The sequence below is a fragment of the Chroicocephalus ridibundus genome, unplaced genomic scaffold, assembly GCF_963924245.1.
Source record: "Chroicocephalus ridibundus unplaced genomic scaffold, bChrRid1.1 SCAFFOLD_408, whole genome shotgun sequence".
Lineage (NCBI taxonomy): Eukaryota > Metazoa > Chordata > Aves > Charadriiformes > Laridae > Chroicocephalus > Chroicocephalus ridibundus.
The window spans coordinates 27,364-44,515 of record NW_026961210.1 but is presented as its reverse complement, the minus strand read 5'-3'; the positions used below and the strand labels follow the sequence as shown (position 1 = coordinate 44,515).

At 61.3% G+C, this 17,152-nt stretch overlaps 1 protein-coding gene across 1 annotated transcript in view; it reads left to right on the top strand.

Annotated features, from left to right (window-relative positions):
* Positions 1-17,152, top strand: part of LOC134509142 (chromodomain-helicase-DNA-binding protein 3-like) — a gene marked incomplete at its 5' end in the record, with an annotated part of 67,056 nt that overhangs the window by 48,599 nt on the left and 1,305 nt on the right. The window contains 8 exons of the mRNA XM_063321623.1: positions 411-546; positions 746-844; positions 1,089-1,202; positions 1,292-1,400; positions 3,605-3,737; positions 10,519-10,714; positions 13,459-13,622; positions 16,463-16,589. Coding sequence (XP_063177693.1) covers positions 411-546; positions 746-844; positions 1,089-1,202; positions 1,292-1,400; positions 3,605-3,737; positions 10,519-10,714; positions 13,459-13,622; positions 16,463-16,589 — 1,078 coding nt within the window. The remainder of the gene's footprint in view (positions 1-410; positions 547-745; positions 845-1,088; positions 1,203-1,291; positions 1,401-3,604; positions 3,738-10,518; positions 10,715-13,458; positions 13,623-16,462; positions 16,590-17,152) is intronic.

Below are 17,152 nucleotides of genomic sequence, written 5' to 3'. Positions count from 1 at the left end.
AGTCATGTTCTCGTTGTCCCCAACGCTGTCCCCACCCCATCCCCACTCATGTCCCCCAGCCCCGTCCTCCTCCTCTGTCCTTGTCCCCAACCCTGTCTCTGTCCCCAGCGCTGTCCTCACCTTCCTGTCCTTGTCCCTGTCCCCTCTCTGTCCTCTTCCCCCACCCTAATCCTGTGTCCCATCCTGTCCTTGTCCCCAACCCTGTCCCAAATCCTGTCCCTGTCCCCAGTCATGTCCTCCTTGTCCCCAACCCTGTCCCTAATTGTGTCCTCCCTGTCCCCAACCCTGTCCCCAGTCGTGTCCTCCCTGTCCCCACCCCGTCCCCTTCCCACCCTTGTCCCCGTGTCCCCCCCTGGTCACTCGGGGGGAACCCAGGTGTCCGGGGTGACACTGTCCCCCTGTCCCTGCAGCCTCCTGTCCCCGAGGTGCCACCGTCCCCGGGCGATGGCAGCGAGGCCGAAGGGCCGCGGAAGGGGGAGGAGGAGGAGGGACCCGGCCAGCGGGAGCCTGAGGCCGAAGGGCCCCCGGCCCGTGAGGAGCGACCAGGTGAGCCCCCCCCTCCCCCCCCCCCTCATCCTTCCAGGGGACCCCGGCATTTGGGTGCCCCCCCCGACCCCGGCCCCGGCATCCATCCCTGCAGGGGCCCCAGGCGTCCAGGTGCCCCCCCTTCCCCCCAAAATCGCCAGGGGGACCCAGGAGTCCGAGCACCCCTGTGTGTCCCTCCCCCCCCTCCCCCCCCCCGCAGGTGCCGAGGCTGAGAAGGGTCCCGGGGGAGAAAAGGTTGATGAGAAACCCCCCGAGGAGGAGCCCAAGGAGCGGCCGGGGGACCCTGACCCCAAACGAGGTACCTGGGGGGGGGGTTTGGCTGGGGGGGGGGCGGGGCTTAACGAAAGGGAGGCACCTGGAGCCCCTCTGCCCTTACTCTTGTCGCGTTCACTCTGAAACCTACTGATGGCTGATGGCAGCAAATGTCTTCCCGCTTCCTGGGGGGGGCTGGGGGTGGTTTGGGGGGGCTGGAGGGGGGTTGTTACATGGCGCTGACCCCCCTGCCTCCCCGCCCCCCCCCCCCCCCCGACGCCCCCGCGCAGAGGAGGTGAAGGCTGAGAAGGAGCCCAAGCTGGAGGCGCGCGCTAACGGCCGGCGGGACGACAAGGCCGAGAAGCCGCGCTTCATGTTCAACATCGCTGACGGTGGCTTCACGGGTGAGCGAGGGACAGGGCAGGGGACGGCGGTGGGGGGGACACGCCGGGGTTCCCGCTTACCTGACGTGTCCCCCCCGGCCCCTCCGCAGAGCTGCACACGCTGTGGCAGAACGAGGAGCGCGCCGCCATCTCCTCGGGGAAGCTCAATGAGATCTGGCACCGGCGCCACGACTACTGGCTGCTGGCCGGCATCGTCCTGTATCCTTCCGGCACGCCGGGGTCCCCACCGCGCCACCCCTGGGTCCCCTGGGGCACAACTGGGGTCCCCCCCACACCATGTGTGGGTCCCCTTGTGGCACTCTAGGGTCCCTTTGTGGCACTCCTGGATCCCCTGGGCCACTCCAGGGTCCCCTTGTGGCGCTCCAGGGTCCCCTGGGACATTCCTGGATCCCCTTTGTGTCACGCCTGGGTCCCCTCGTGGCACGCCTGGGTCCCCTGGGACATTCCTGTGTCCCCTCGTGCCACTTCAGGGTCCCCTCGTGGCACTCCTGGGTCCCCTCGTGGCACTCCAGGGTCCCTTGGGACATTCCTGGGTCCCCCTGTGGCACTCCTGGGTCCCCTTGTGGCACGCCTGGGTCCCCTGGGACATTCCTGTGTCACCTTGTGGCACTCCTGGGTCCCCTTGTGGCACTCCAGGGTCCCCTGGGACATTCCTGTGTCCCCTCGTGCCACTCCTGGGTCCCCTCGTGCCACTCCTGGGTCCCCTGGGACATTCCTGTGTCACCTTGTGGCACTCCAGGGTCCCCTGGGACATTCCAGGGTCCCCCCGTGGCACACCCGGGTGCTTTCCCCCTCCCTGGGACTGGTGGCAGTGGCAGCACCAAGGAGGGTGACACCAAGGTGGAGGTGACGTGGGGGCGGCGGTGATGTTGGGGACGGCGGTGACAGTGACAGTGACACTGGGCACAGTCCTCAGGGGGAGGTGATGGAGAGGAGGCGATGTTGGGGACGTGGGGACATGGTGACCTGGTGGCAGTCCTTCATGAGCAGCCACGACTCCGTGTGCTGGGGGGGGTGACCTTGGTGATCCGGTGATGGTGACGCAGTGGCGGTGGCACAGGGACATGGTGACAGTCCTTAGTGCACAGCCCCGGCTCCACGCGCTGAACAGGGATGACCTGGCGGGGGACACTGGGGACAAGGGGTGACGCCGTGAGGGTGATGTGGTGACAGTGACACGGTGGTGGTGACACAGTGACACAGTGACGGTTCTTTATGTGGGGGTGATGAGAGGGATGCTGGGGACAGGGTGACACAGTGATAGTGACGCGGTGACGGTGACGTGGTGTTGGTGACACGGTGACAGTCCTTAGTGCACAGCCACGGCTCTGTGTGCTGGGCGGGGGGGTGATCTTGGGACATTGAGGGGGACACCGGGGACAGGGTGACATGGTGACGGTGACACAGTGACAGTCCTTAGCGTGCAGTCACAGCTCCCTGCGCTGGAGGGGGGATGAGCTGGGGGGACAAGCGGGGAGATGTTGGGGACCGGGTGACATGGTGACAGTGGTGTGGTGGTGGCGATGCAGTGACGTGGTGACGGTGACATTGTGGTGGTGACACAGTGACGTGGTGACAGTCCTTAGTGTGCAGCCACAGCTCCGTGCGCTGGATGGGGATGACGGGGGGGGGGGCCATGAGAGGGACATTGGGGACAGGGTGACGCGGTACTGGTGATGCAGCGTCTCGGTGACGGTGACATGGTGGCGGTGATGCAGTGATGGTGACAGGTGGTGGCAGTGATGCAGTGACGGTGATGAGGTGGTGACAGTGGTGTGGTGACAGTCCCTAACGTGCATCCACGCCTCCGTGCGCCGGCTGGGTGACTTGGGGCAGGACGAGGGGGATATTGGGGACAAGGTGACACGGTGACGGTGACACGGTGACGCGGCGGTGGTGACAAGGTGCACACAGCCATGGCTCTGTGTGCTGAATACGGGGGGTGAGGGGGATACTGGGGACAGTGTGACATGGTGACAGTCCTTCGGGCACGGCCACGGCTCCGTGCGCTGGGTGGGGATGAGAGGGACGTTGGGGACGGGGTGACATGGTGACGGTGATGCGGTGACGCAGCGGTGCCGTGGTGGTGACAGTGCTGTGGTGACAGTCCTTAACGTGCCTCCGCGCCTCCGTGCGCTGGCTGGGCGGTGAGCTGGGGGCTGCGGGGGACAAGGTGACGCGGTGACCTGGCGATGGTGTCACAGTGACGAGGTGACGGTGACACGGTGATGTGGTGATGGTGACAGGGTGATGGTGGCACGGCGGCGGTGATGAGGTGGCAACCCTTAGCCCACAGCCACGGCTCCGTGCGCTGGATATGGGGGGGGTGCGGGGGACGTTGGGGACGGGGTGACGCGGTGACACAGTGACGTGGTGACACGGTGACGGTCCTTAGCGCGCAGCCACGGCTACGCGCGCTGGACGGACATCCAGAACGACGGCGCCTTCGGGGTCATCAACGAACCCTTCAAGGGCGAAGCCTCCAAGGGGAACTTCCTCGAGATGAAGAACAAGTTCCTCGCACGCCGCTTCAAGGTGAGCGCACGAGGGGCTGGCGCGGGGGGGTTGCCGTGGGGGCTCGCACCAGGGGTGCGCTCGCACGGGGCTGGCGCCCGCGTGGGACTCGTGAAAGGACAGCCCTGGTGCAAGGAGAACAGGCGGCAGCTGCTTTTGCACGAGGGGCTGGCACTAAGGTTGGGCTCGTGCGAGGGCCTCGCACGAGGGCGGCTCCCATGCTGAGGGGCTTGCACCGGGGCTGAGCTTGCACGAGGGGCTTGCACGAGGGTTGCGTCCACGGCACTCGCACGAGGGTCAGGTTCACATGAGGGCTGGGCTTGCACGAGGGTCTGGGCACACCGGGTTCTCGCACGAGTGCCCAGGGAGGGGGGAGGTGGCCGTGGAAAGGGGACGGGGCTTGCACGCGGGCTGCGCACGAGAGGGACATCGTGCAAGAGGCTTGTGGGTGGTGAGGCCAGTGGTGGGTGCCTGGACGCCTGGATCCTCTGAGTGATGGTTGAGGCCAAGAGTTGGGTGCTCGGACATCTGGGTCCTTCTTTGGCCTTGAGGTGTGAGGTCAGAGTTGGGTGCTGGGACACCTAGGTTCTCTAAGTGATGGGTGAGGTCCAAGTTGGGTGCCTGGACGTCTGGGTCCTTCCTTGGCCTTGGGTTGTAAGGTCAGAGCTGGGTGCCGGGACACCCTGGTCCTCTCTGGGCTCTGAGTGATGGTTGAGGTCAAGAGTTGGGTGCTTGGACGTCTGGGTCTTCTCTGGGCTCTAGTGATGGTTGAGGTCAGGAGTTGGGTGCTTGGACATCTGGGTCCTTCCTTGGCCTTGGGTTGTGAGGTCAGAGGTGGGTGCCCAGATGCCTGGGTGCTCTAAGTGATGGTGGGTCAGAGCTGGGTGCCTGGTCACCTGGGTTCTCTAAGTGATGGTTGAGGCCAAGAGTTGGGTGCTCGGACATCTAGGTCCTTCTTTAGCCTTGAGGTGTGAGGTCCAAGTTGGGTGCCTGGACGTCTGGGTCCTTCTTTGGCCTTGGGTTGTAAGGTCAGAGGTGGGTGCCCGGACACACTGGTCCTTGCTGGGCTCTGAGCGATGGGTGAGGTCCAAGTTGGGTGCCCCGACATCTGGGTCCTTCCTTGGCCTTGGGTTGTGAGGTCAGAGCTGGGTGCTTGGATGCCTGGGTCCTCTCTGGTCTCTGAGTGATGGTTGAGGTCAAGAGTTGGGTGCCCAGAAGCCTGGGTCCTCTAAGTGATGGTGGGTCAGAGCTGGGTGCCTGGTCACCTGGGTCCTCTCTAGACTCTGAGTGACGGTTGAGGTCAGATTGGGTGCTCGGATATCTGGGTCCTTTCTTGGCCTTGAGGCGTGAGGTCAGAGTTGGGTGCTTGGATGCCTGGATCCTCTCTGGTCTCTGAGTGATGGTCGAGGTCAAGAGTTGGGTGCCCGGAAGCTTGGGTCCCCCAAGTGATGGGTGCCTGGTCACCTGGGTCCTCTCTGGACTTTGAGTGATGGTTGAGGTCCAAGTTGGGTGCCCGAATGTCTGGGTCCTTCCTTGACCTTGGGTTGTGAGGTCAGAGCTGGGTGCCCGGACACTCCGGTCCTCCCTGGGCTGTGAGTGATGGTCGAGGTCAAGAGTCGGGTGCCCAGACGCTTGGATCCTCTCCGGGCTCTGGTGATGGTCAAGGTTAAGAGTTGGGTGCCCAAATGTCTGGGTCCTTCCTTGGCCTTGTGTTGCAAGGTCAGAGTTGGGTGCGCAGATGCCTGGGTCCTCTAAGTGATGGTTGAGGTCAAGAGTTGGGTACTTGGACGTCTGGGTCCTGTCTGGGCTCTAGTGATGGTTGAGGTCAGGAGTTGGGTGCTTGGACCTGGGTCCTTCCTTGGCCTTGGGTTGTGAGGTCAGAGGTGGGTGCCCAGATGCCTGGGTGCTCTAAGTGACAGTGGGGCAGAGCTGGGTGCCTGGTCACCTGGGTCCTCTCTGGGCTCTGAGTGATGGTTGAAGTCAGAGTTGAGTGCCCAGGCGTCTGGGTCCTTCCTTGGCCTTGGGTTGTAAGGTCAGAGGTGTGTGCCCAGACACGCTGGTCCTCTCTGGGCTCTGAGTTATGGTGGAGGTCAAGAGTTGGGTGCCTGGACATCTGGGTGCTTTCTTGGCCTTGGTTTGCAAGGTCAGAGTTGGGTGCCTGGTCACCTGGGTTCTCTAAGTGATGATTGAGGACAAGAGTTGGGTACTTGGACGTCTGGGTCCTTCCTTGGCCTTGGGTTTGAGGTCAGAGCTGGGTGCTTGGATGCCTGGGTCCTCTCTGGGCTCTGAGTGATGGTGCAGGATGCTTCAAGCAGGTGCTCTTAGAAGCACGGGAGAAGGCCATCCCCACGTCCTGAAAAACGAGCCGACGGAGAAGGCGGCCAGCCTGGCTAAATAGAGAGCTCTGGGTGGACCTCAGGAAAAAAAGGAAGGCTCACGTTCTCTGGAAAAGGGATGGGCAACTTATGAGGATTATCAAGATCTAACAAAGCTATGCAGGGGGAAGATCAGAAGGGCCAAAGCTCAATCAGAACTCAGCTTGGCCACTGCAGTTAAAGACAACAAGACGAGATTTTTCCAGTATATCAACAGAAGAAGGAAGACTAGGGAAAATGTAGGTCCACTGATGACGGAGACGGGTGCCCTAGTGGTGGAAGACACAGAGAAGGCAGAGTTACTGAATGCCTTCTTTTCTTCGGTCTTCGCTGCTAAAGCCGTCCCTCACGCATCCCATACCCTGGAGGCCAGGGGGAAGGTCGGGAGAGAGGAAGACTTTCCCTTAGTTGAGGAGGACCGGGTCAGAGACCACTTGGCCAAGCCGGACGTTCATAAATCCATGGGCCCTGACGGGATGCACCCGCGAGAGCTGGCAGATGTTATCGCTAGACCGCTCTCCATCGTCTTTGCAAGGTCATGGGGAACAGGAGAGGTGCCTGAGGACTGGAGGAAGGCTGACGTCACTCCAATCTTCAAAAAAGGCAAGAAGGAGGAGCCAGGGAACTACAGGCCGGTTAGTCTCACCTCTGTCCCTGGGAAGGTAATGGAGCGACTCGTTCTGGATGTCGTCTCCAAAGACGTAGAGGAACGGGAAGTCATTGGAAGTGGTCAGCATGGATTTACCAAGGGCAGATCATGCCTGACCAATCTGATAGCTTTCTGTGATGTTATAACGGGTTGGCTGGATGAGGGGAGAGCCGTAGGTGTCATCTACCTTGACCTTAGCAAGGCTTTTGACACTGTCTCCCATAACATCCTCATCAGGAAGCTGAGGAAGTGTGGGCTAGAGGAGGTGACGGTGAGGTGGATCGAGAGCTGGCTGAGTGACAGAACCCAGAGGGTTGTGATCAGCGGCACAGAGTCCAGTTGGAGGCCTGTAACCAGTGGTGTCCCTCAGGGGTCAATACTTGGTCCAGTTTTGTTCCATATATTCCTTAATGACCTGGATGAGGGGACAGAGTGTATCCTCAGCAAGTTCGCTGATGATACCAAGCCGGGAGGGGTGGCCGACACTCCGGAGGGCCGTGCTGCCATCCAGCGTGACCTGGACAGGCTGGAGAGCTGGGCAGAGAAGAACCTCAGGAGGTTCAACAAAAGCAAGTGTAGGGTCCTGCACCTGGGGAGGAAGAATGCCAAACACCAGTATAGGTTAGGGGCGGACATGCTGGGAAGCAGCTCTGAGGAGAAGGACCTGGGGGTCCTGGTAGACAGCAAATTATCCATGATCCAGCAGTGTGCCCTTGTCGCCAAGAAGGCCAGTGGCATCCTGGGCTGCAGAGGGAAGAGTGTGGCCGGTAGGTCGAGGGAGGTCATTCTCCCCCTCTGCTCTGCACCGGTGAGGCCACAACTGGAGTATTGTGTCCAGTTTTGGGCTCCCCAGTCCAAGAGGGACAGGGAACTACTGGAGCGAGTCCAGCGTAGGGCAACCAAGATGATTATGGGACTGGAGCACCTCCCTTATGAGGAAAGGCTGAAGGAGCTGGGACTCTTGAGCCTGGAGAAGAGAAGGTTGAGGGGGGACCTGATTAATGTTTACGAGTATCTAAAGGGTGGGTTTAAGGAGGACGGAGCCAGGCTCTTTTCAATGGTTCCCAGCGACAGGACAAGGGGCAATGGGCACAAGCTGGAACATCGGAAGTTCCGTTCAAATACACGGAAAAACTTCTTTATGGTGAGGGCGACGGAGCCCTGGAACAAGCTGCCCAGGGAGGGTGTGGAGTCCCCTTCTCCGGAGGTTTTCAAGATCCGCCTGGATGCAGCCCTGAGGGATGTGCTTTAGGCAATCCTGCTCGAGCAGGGGAGTGGGACTAGATGATCTCTAGAGGTCCCTTCCAACTCTGAAGATTCCGTGATTCCGTGAGGTCAAGAGTTGGGTGCTCAGAAGCCTGGGTCCTCTAAGTGATGGTGGGTCAGAGCTGGGTGCCTGGTCGCCTGGGTCCTCTCTGGACTCTGAGTGCCGGTTGAGGTCAGATTGGGTGCCCGGACGTCTGGGTCCTTCCTTGGCCTTGGGTTGTACGGTCAGAACTGGGTGCCCAGACGCCTAGGTCCTCTAAGTGATGTTTGAGGTCAGAGTTGGGTGCCTGGGTCCTTCCTTGGTCTCTGAGTGATGGTCGAGGTCAAGAGTTGGGTGCCTGGAAGCCTGGGTCCTCCACGTGATGGGTGCCTAGTCACCTGGGTCCTCTCTGGGCTCTGAGTGATGGTTGAGGTCCAAGTTGGGTGCTCGGATGTCTGGGTCCTTCCTTGGCCTTGGGTTGTGAGGTCAGAGTTGGGTGCTCAGACGCCTGGGTTCTCTAAGTGATGATGGAGATCAGAGCTGGGTGCCTGGACGCTTGGGTCCCCTCTGGGCTCTGGATGATGGTCAAGGTTAAGAGTTGGGTGCCCAGACGTCTGGGTCCTTCCTTGTCCTTGTTGGGATGTGAGGTCAGAGTTGGGTGCCCGGACACCTGGGTCCTTCCTTGGCCTTGGGTTGTGAGGTCAGAGTTGGGTGCTCAGACGCCTGGGTTCTCTAAGTGATGGTTGAGGTCAAGAGTTGGGTGCCTGGACACTTGGGTCCCCTCTGGGCTCTGAGTGATGGTCGAGGTCAAGAGTTGGGTGCCTGGACACCTGGGTCTTCTCTGGGCTCTAGCGATGGTCAAGGTCAAGAGTTGGGTGCCCAGTCATCTGGGTCCTTCCTTGTCCTTGTTGGGATGTGAGGTCAGAGTTGGGTGCTTGGATGCCTGGGTCCTCTCTGGGCTCTGAGTGATGGTTAAGGTCAAGAGTTGGGTGCCCGGAAGCCTGGGTCCTCCAAGTGATGGTGGGTCAGAGCTGGGTGCCTGGTCACCTGGGTCCCCTCTGGACTCTGAGTGATGGTTGAAGTCAGAGTTGAGTGCCCAGGCGTCTGGGTCCTTCCTTGGCCTTGGGTTGTAAGGTCAGAGCTGGGTGCCGGGACACCCTGGTCCTCTCTGGGCTCTGAGTGATGGTTGAGGTCAAGGGTTGGGTGCCCGGACACCTGGGTCTTCTCTGGGCTCTAGTGATGGTTGAGGTCAGGAGTCGGGTGCTTGGCCATCTGGGTCCTTCCTTGGCCTTGGGTTGTGAGGTCAGAGGTGGGTGCCCAGACGCCTCAGTCCTCTAAGTGATGGTGGGTCAAAGCTGGGTGCCTGGACGCCTGGGTCGTCTGAGTGATGGTGGAGGTCAAGAGTTCGTTGCCGGGACACCTGGGTCTTCTGTGGGCTCTAGCGATGGTCGAGGTCAAGAGTTGGGTGCTTGGACACCTGTGTCCTTCCTTGGCCTTGGGTTGTGAGGTCAGAGGTGGGTGCCCAGATGCCTGGGTGCTCTAAGTGATGGTGGGTCAGAGCTGGGTGCCTGGTCACCTGGGTTCTCTAAGTGATGGTCGAGGTCAAGAGTTGGGTGCCCGGAAGCCTGGGTCCCCCATGTGATGGATGCCTGGTCACCTGGGTCCTCTCTGGACTCTGCGTGATGGTTGAGGTCCAAGTTGGGTGCCCGAATGTCTGGGTCCTTCCTTGGCCTTGGGTTGTGAGGTCAGAGCTGGGTGCCCGGACACTCCGGTCCTCCCTGGGCTGTGAGTGATGGTCGAGGTCAAGAATCGGGTGCCCGGACGCTTGGATCCTCTCTGGGCTCTGGTGATGGTCAAGGTTAAGAGTTGGGTGCCCAAATGTCTGGGTCCTTCCTTGGCCTTGTGTTGCGAGGTCAGAGTTGGGTGCGCAGATGCCTGGGTCCTCTAAGTGATGGTTGAGGTCAAGAGTTGGGTACTTGGACGTCTGGGTCCTGTCTGGGCTCTAGTGATGGTGGGGGTCAGAGTAGGGTGCTTGGACACCCGGGTCCTTCCTTGGCCTTGGGTTGTGAGGTCAGAGGTGGGTGCCCAGATGCCTGGGTGCTCTAAGTGACAGTGGGGCAGAGCTGGGTGCCTGGTCACCTGGGTCCCCTCTGGGCTCTGAGTGATGGTTGAAGTCAGAGTTGAGTGCCCGGGCGTCTGGGTCCTTCCTTGGCCTTGGGTTGTAAGGTCAGAGGTGGGTGCCCGGACACGCTGGTCCTCTCTGGGCTCTGAGTTATGGTGGAGGTCAAGAGTTGGGTGCCCGGACATCTGGGTCTTCTCGGGACTCCTGAGTGATGGTTGAGGTCAAGAGTTGGATGCCTGGATGCTTGGGTGCCCTCTGGGCTCTGAGTGATGGTTGAGGTCAAGAGTTGGGTGCTTGGACATCTGGGTCTTCTCTGAACTCTTGAGTGATGGTGGAGGTCAAGAGTTGGGTGCCCGGATGGCCGGGTGTCATCCCGCCCGCCGCCGTCACCCTTCTCCCTGTCCCCGCAGCTGCTGGAGCAGGCGCTGGTGATCGAGGAGCAGCTCCGTCGCGCCGCCTACCTGAACATGACGCAGGATCCCAGCCACCCCGCCATGGCCCTCAACACCCGCTTCGCCGAGGTCGAGTGCCTGGCCGAGAGCCACCAGCACTTGTCCAAGGAGTCGCTGGCGGGCAACAAGCCCGCGAACGCCGTCCTGCACAAGGGTAAGAGGCGGGGGGGCCGGCGCCCCCGGCGCGGACGCCCCGTGTAGCGCCTCGCACCTCTGTACCGCGCTCTCAATCATTAAAGTGGGGTTCTCCTCCCAACCGGCTCCCGGTGTATCCTTGCTCTGCGCGTGCTTTCTGGCGGCCGGAGGCGGTGAAGCGGGGGGCGGGGGTTCGGGGGGGGCCGGGGGAGGCGCGGTGGAGGGTGTTTTTTTGGGGGGGAGTGGAGGAGGGGGAGGGGGGGGATGGGGAGGGGAGAGGTTAAAGGGGAGCCGAGGTCGGGGTTTGGGCTTGGGGGGGGTGGGGAGGGGCTGGGGGAGCGGTGGCGGAGCTGCTGGAAGGTCCCCGAGGGGTTTCTGGGGGTGGGAGTAACCTGGGAGTAAGCCGGGGTGCGGGTTTAGGGCCGTCCCGGGGCTCTGGGGCCGGCGGGTGCCTCTGTCGCTTTGCGCTAAGATGTATCTGCTGAGTATCTGTCGTGTCGGGCTGGAGTATGTCATGAGTATGTCATGAGTATGTCACGAGCATGTCACTAGTGTGTCCTGTGTAGCATGTGATGCATTTACCCGGAGTATCTGGGGAGCATGGAAGGAGTATACTCTGAGTATCGTGATGGCCAGAGTTATGTCCCGTGTAGCACGTAATGCATTTACCCGGAGTATTTTGGGGGTACGGAAGGAGCATATTCGGAGTATCCCTGGCGCGTGCCATGAGTAAGCCTGGAGTAACGCTGGTGTAGGGATGGGCTGTCCCTTCTTGCGTGTGACGGCTTGGCCCCGAGCGGTGTTTTCCCGGAGACTGGCTGGATATCTCCGGTGTGTTGGCTGGGTTTGCCCCGAGTACTCCGGGGGGAATGTGCGGAGTATCCCCGGAGTACCTCCGGTGTCTTTTAACGTCTTTGCCAGCGGTGTGGCTGGAGTAAGGAAGGAGTAGCGCTGGTGTAGGCTGAGGTCTCCAAGTAACGAGTATCCCCCGAGTGTCGGTGATGTGGCTGCAGCCCCTGGGATTCTCATTCCGGAGGGCTCTGGTGTGGCTGTAACGCGGGCTGGAGTATCTCAGGTGTATCCCGGGAGTATACCCGGAGTATCTTTAGTGTCTACAGAATATAGCCAGAGTATCTGTGGAGGACTTGAGGAGTGTGTCCAGCGTGTCTAAGGCGCGTCCCCGGAGTATTTCTGGTGTTTCTCCAGAGTATCCCCAGAGTGACTCGGGAGTATCCCCGGAGTATCTCAGGTGGTGGTAAACGTTGTACCCAGAGTAGCTCTGCTGGGTCTAGAGAGGGGACGGTGGCCGGAGCGTCCCCCGTTGTAGCTACAGCGTAGAGCCCCGAGTGCCGCGGCTTGGAGTGGCTCCGGTGTCTCTGAGAGACGGTACCCGGAGTAGGTGAGAAGTATCCTCGGAGTATCTCCGGTGTGCCCAAGGAGTAGATCTGGAGCATGAGGAGGGTACCCGGAGTATCTCAGTGTGTCGAGAGAGTAGGAGTATCCCCGGAGTATCTGTGGTGTGTCCAAGGAGTAGACCTGGAGCATGCGAGGAGGGTACCCAGAGCATCTCTAAGAGAGAGTACTTGGAGTATGTGAGGAGTAGACCCGGAGTATCTCTGGTGTCTCGGAGGGAGGGTACTTGGAGTATCCCCAGTGTGTCTGGAGAGTAGAGCCAGAGTATGTGAGGAGTATGCCCGGAGTATCTCCGGGGAGTCTAAGGAGTGACCCCAGAGTGTCTAAGGAGTAGATTCGGAGTATGTGAGGAGTAGACCCAGAGTATCTCTGGGATATCTAAGGAGTATACCTGGAATATCTCTGGTGGGTCTAAGGAGTATGCCCAGAGTGTCCAAGGAGTAGACCCAGAGTATCTAAGGAGTATGCCCGGAGTATCTCTGGGGTGTCAAGAGTAGACCCAGAGTATCTAAGGAGTAGACCCAGAGTATCTCTGGAGTGTCTGAGGAGTCTACCCAGAGTGTCCAAGGAGTAGGCCTGGAGTATGTGAGGAGTAGACCTGGAGTATCTCTGGCGTATCTAAGGAGTGTCTCCGGAGTATCTAAGGAGTAGACCTGGAGTATCTCTGGAGTGTCTGAGGAGTATGCCCAGAGCATGGGAGGAGTAGACGTGGAGTAACTCCAGGTCTACTCCCCTAAGATACACCAGAGATACTCCAGGTCTACTTCTTAGATTCTCTGGTTTATCTTAAGGGAGTAGACCCGGAGTATCTAAGGAGTAGACGTGGAGTATCTCTGGTGTATCTTAAGGGAGTAGACCCAGAGTATCTAAGGAGTAGACCCGGAGTATCTCTGGGGTGTCTCAGGAGTATCTCTGGGGTGTAAAGAGGAAAGCTGGAGTATCCTCGGTGTGTCTAGAGAGTATCCCCTGAGTAACTAGCCCGCTCCGAGTCCCCGCAGTGTGTGCAGGGCTGTCCCCGGGCTACTCCCCGTGTGCCGGGGGCTCGTACCCAGCGTCTCCCCACCCCCTCCCACCCCGCAGCACCCCCCCGAGTATCCCCTGAGTATCTCCCGAGTAGCGATCAGGCTCCCCCCATCCCTCCCGCCCCCCCCTCCCCGCCCCTTCCCCGCTCGCACGTGAGTATCTCCCCCCTCCTTCCAGTAGCTTCCAGTAACTTAGGAGTAATTTAGGAGTACGTCGCGAGTAACCCTTGCGTAAGCTGTGAGTAAGTTGTGAGTAGGCGCGGGGCGGCCCCCCGGCGCTGACGGGCCCCCCCCGCCCCTCTTTCTCTCTCTCTCTGTCTCTCCCCAGTGCTGAACCAGCTGGAGGAGCTGCTGAGTGACATGAAGGCGGACGTCACCCGCCTGCCCGCCACCCTCTCCCGCATCCCCCCCATCGCCGCCCGCCTCCAGATGTCGGAGCGCAGCATCCTCAGCCGCCTGGCCAGCAAGGGCACCGAGAGCCACCCCCCGCCCGTGAGTGGCCTCCGCCTCGGGGACGTCCCCGTCCTGGGGCCGACCCTCGCCCCGGGGACGTTCCTCACCCCAGGGATGTCCCTCACTCTGGGGACGTTCCTCACTCTGGGGACGTTCCTCACCCCGGGGACGTCCCTCACTTTGGGGACGTTCCTCGCTCCGGGGACGTTCCTCACCCCGGGGACGTTCCTCACTCTGGGGACGTTCCTCACCCCGGGGACGTCCCTCACTTTGGGGACGTTCCTCACCCTGGGGACGTCCCTCACTTTGGGGACATTCCTCACCCCAGGGACGTTCCTGACCCCGGGGACGTTCCTCACCCCAGGGACGTCCCTCACTCTGGGGACGTTCCTGACCCCGGGGACATTCCTCACCCCAGGGATGTCCCTCACTTTGGGGACGTTCCTCGCTCTGGGGACGTTCCTCACTCTGGGGACGTTCCTCACCCCGGGGATGTCCCTCACTCTGGGGACATTTCTCGCCCCGGGGACGTCCCTCACTCTGGGGACGTTCCTCGCCCCAGGAACGTCCCTCACTCTGGGGACGTTCCTCGCCCCAGGGACGTCCCTCACTCTGGGGATGTTCCTCACCCCAGGGATGTCCCTCACTTTGGGGATGTTCCTCACCCCAGGGATGTCCCTCACTTTGGGGACGTTCCTCACCCCGGGGACGTCCCTCACTTTGGGGATGTTCCTCACTCTGGGGACGTCCCTCACTCTGGGGACGTCCCTCACTCTGGGGACATTCCTCACCCCGGGGATGTTCCTCACCCCAGGGATGTCCCTCACTCTGGGGACGTCCCTCACTCTGGGGACGTTCCTCGCCCCGGGGACGTCCCTCACTCTGGGGACGTTCCTCGCCCCGGGGATGTCCCTCACTTTGGGGACGTTCCTCACCCCAGGGATGTCCCTCACTCTGGGGACGTTCCTCACTCTGGGGACGTTCCTCACCCCGGGGATGTCCCTCACTCTGGGGACATTTCTCGCCCCGGGGACGTCCCTCACTCTGGGGACGTTCCTCACCCCAGGGACGTCCCTGTCTCTGGGGACGTTCCTCACTCTGGGGACGTTCCTCACCCCAGGGACATCCCTCACTTTGGGGACGTTCCTCACCCTGGGGACGTCCCTCACTCTGGGGACGTTCCTCACCCCGGGGACGTTCCTCACTTTGGGGACGTCCCTGTCTCTGGGGACGTTCCTCACTCTGGGGACAACCCTCACCCCGGGGACGTCCCATCCTGGGGCCGACCCTCACTCTGGGGACGTCCCTCACTTTGGGGACATTTCTTACCTTGGGGACGTCCTTCACCTTGAGCATGTTCCTCACTCTGGGGACAACCCTCACTTTGGGGACTTCTCTTATCTTGGGGACATTCCTCACTTTGGGCATGTTCCTCACCCCGGGGACGTCCCTCACTCTGGGGATGTTCCTCACTTTGGGGACGTCCCTGTCTCTGGGGACGTTCCTCACTCTGGGGACAACCCTCACCCCGGGGACGTCCCATCCTGGGGCCGACCCTCACTCTGGGGCCATCCCTCACTTTGGGGACATTTCTTATCTTGGGGACGTCCCTCACTTTGGGCATGTTCCTCACTCTGGGGACATCCCTCATCCCAGGGACGTCCCATCCTGGGGTCATCCCTCACTTTGGGGACGTTTCTTATCTTGGGGACGTCCCTCACTTTGTGCATGTTCCTCACCCTGGGGACGTCCCATTCTGGGGCCGTCCCTCACTTTGGGGACATTCCTCACTTTGGGGACATTTCTTATCTTGGGGACGTTCCTCACTCTGGGGACGTCCCTCACTCCAGGGACGTCCCATCCTGGGGCCATCCCTCACTCTGGGGCCATCCCTCACTTTGGGGATGTTTCTTATCTTGGGGACATCCTTTTCTGGGGGACGTGTCCCCAACCTGGGGACATCCCTCACCTTAAGGATACCCTTCCTTGGGGACATTCTTTGCCTTGGGGTCATTCTTTGCCTTGGGGACATCTTTTCTCTTGGGTTATTCCTCAACCTGGGGACAACCCTCACCCTGGGGCCATCCCTCGCTTTGGGGACGTTACTTATCTTGGGGACATCCTTCTTTTGGGGACATGTCCCCAACCTGGGGACATCCCTCACCTTAAGGATATCGCACCTTGGGGACATCCTTTCTTGGGGACACCTTTTCCTTGGGGACACCTCTTTGGGGACAAGCCCTGCCTTGGGGGACAGCCCCCCTCATTGTGGGGTCTCTCTGCCTTGGGGACATCCTTTGCCTTGGGGACATCCTTTCCCTGGAGTATTCCTCCCCTTGGGGACAGCCCTCGCTCTGGGGACATCTCTCACTTTGGGGACATTTCTAATCTTGGGGACAATCCTTCCCTGGGGACAGACGTGCCCTTGGGGACGTCCGTTTCTGGGGGACATCCTTTTTATGGGGGACATGCCCCTAACTTGGGGACATCCCTTCTTGGGGACACCTTTTTCCTTGGGGACACCTTTTTCCTTGGGGACACCCCTCACTTTGGGGACACCCCTCACTTTGGGGACGCCCTCAGCCTTGGGGACATCCCTGGGGACCCTCCCTTCCATCAAGACCCCCCCACACACACGCACCTAGGGGACCCTCACCTGCCTGTCCTGGGGACAACCCCCCCCCCAGGGCCACCCTCTTGGGGACATCCCCGGCTTGGGAACACCCTCAGCGCTGGGGACCCCCCATCCCGTGGTGACACCCACCTTGGGGACCCCCAGCCCAGACCTCTCCAGAAGCTCCTTCCCCCCACCCCCCCACCCCCCAGCCTGGTGGCAACGGGGGAGGGAAGGTGACAGTGGTGTCCCCATCTCTCTCCAGACCTTCCCGCCGGGGCCCTATGCCACCCCCCAGAGCTACGGGGGCACCTTTGGGACCCCCCCGGCCGGAGCCCTCCCCCCTGGAGGGGCCAACTACAGCCAGATGCCACCGGGCTCCTTCATCACCGGTGAGCACCCGGGCGCCTGCGTCCAGGGGTGGGGGTCCCCGGACACCTGGCTCCATGGGTGGGGGGCACCCAGATGAGTGGGTCCATGGGTGGGGGGCACCCAGATGCCTGGGTCCATCAGAGAAGGGTTCCTGGGTCCATGGGTGGGGGCACCCAGATGTCTGGGCCCATCAGAGAAGGGTTCCTGGCCCCATGGGTGGGGGCACCCAGATGCCTGGGGGTCCATCAGAGGAGGGTTCCTGGCCCCATGGGTGGGGGTGTCCAGATGAGTGGGTCCATGGGTGGGGGCACCCAGATGCCTGGGTCCATCAGAGAAGGGTTCCTGGCCCCATGGGTGGGGGTGTCCAGATGAGTGGGTCCATGGGTGGGGGCACCCAGATGCCTGGGTCCATCAGAGAAGGGTTCCTGGGTCCATGGGTGGGGGTGTCCAGATGAGTGGGTCCATGGGTGGGGGGCACCCAGATGCCTGGGTCCATCAAAGGAGGGTTCCTGGCTCCATGGGTGGGGGTGTCCAGATGAGTGGGTCCATGGGTGGGGGGCACCCAGATGCCTGGGTCCATCAG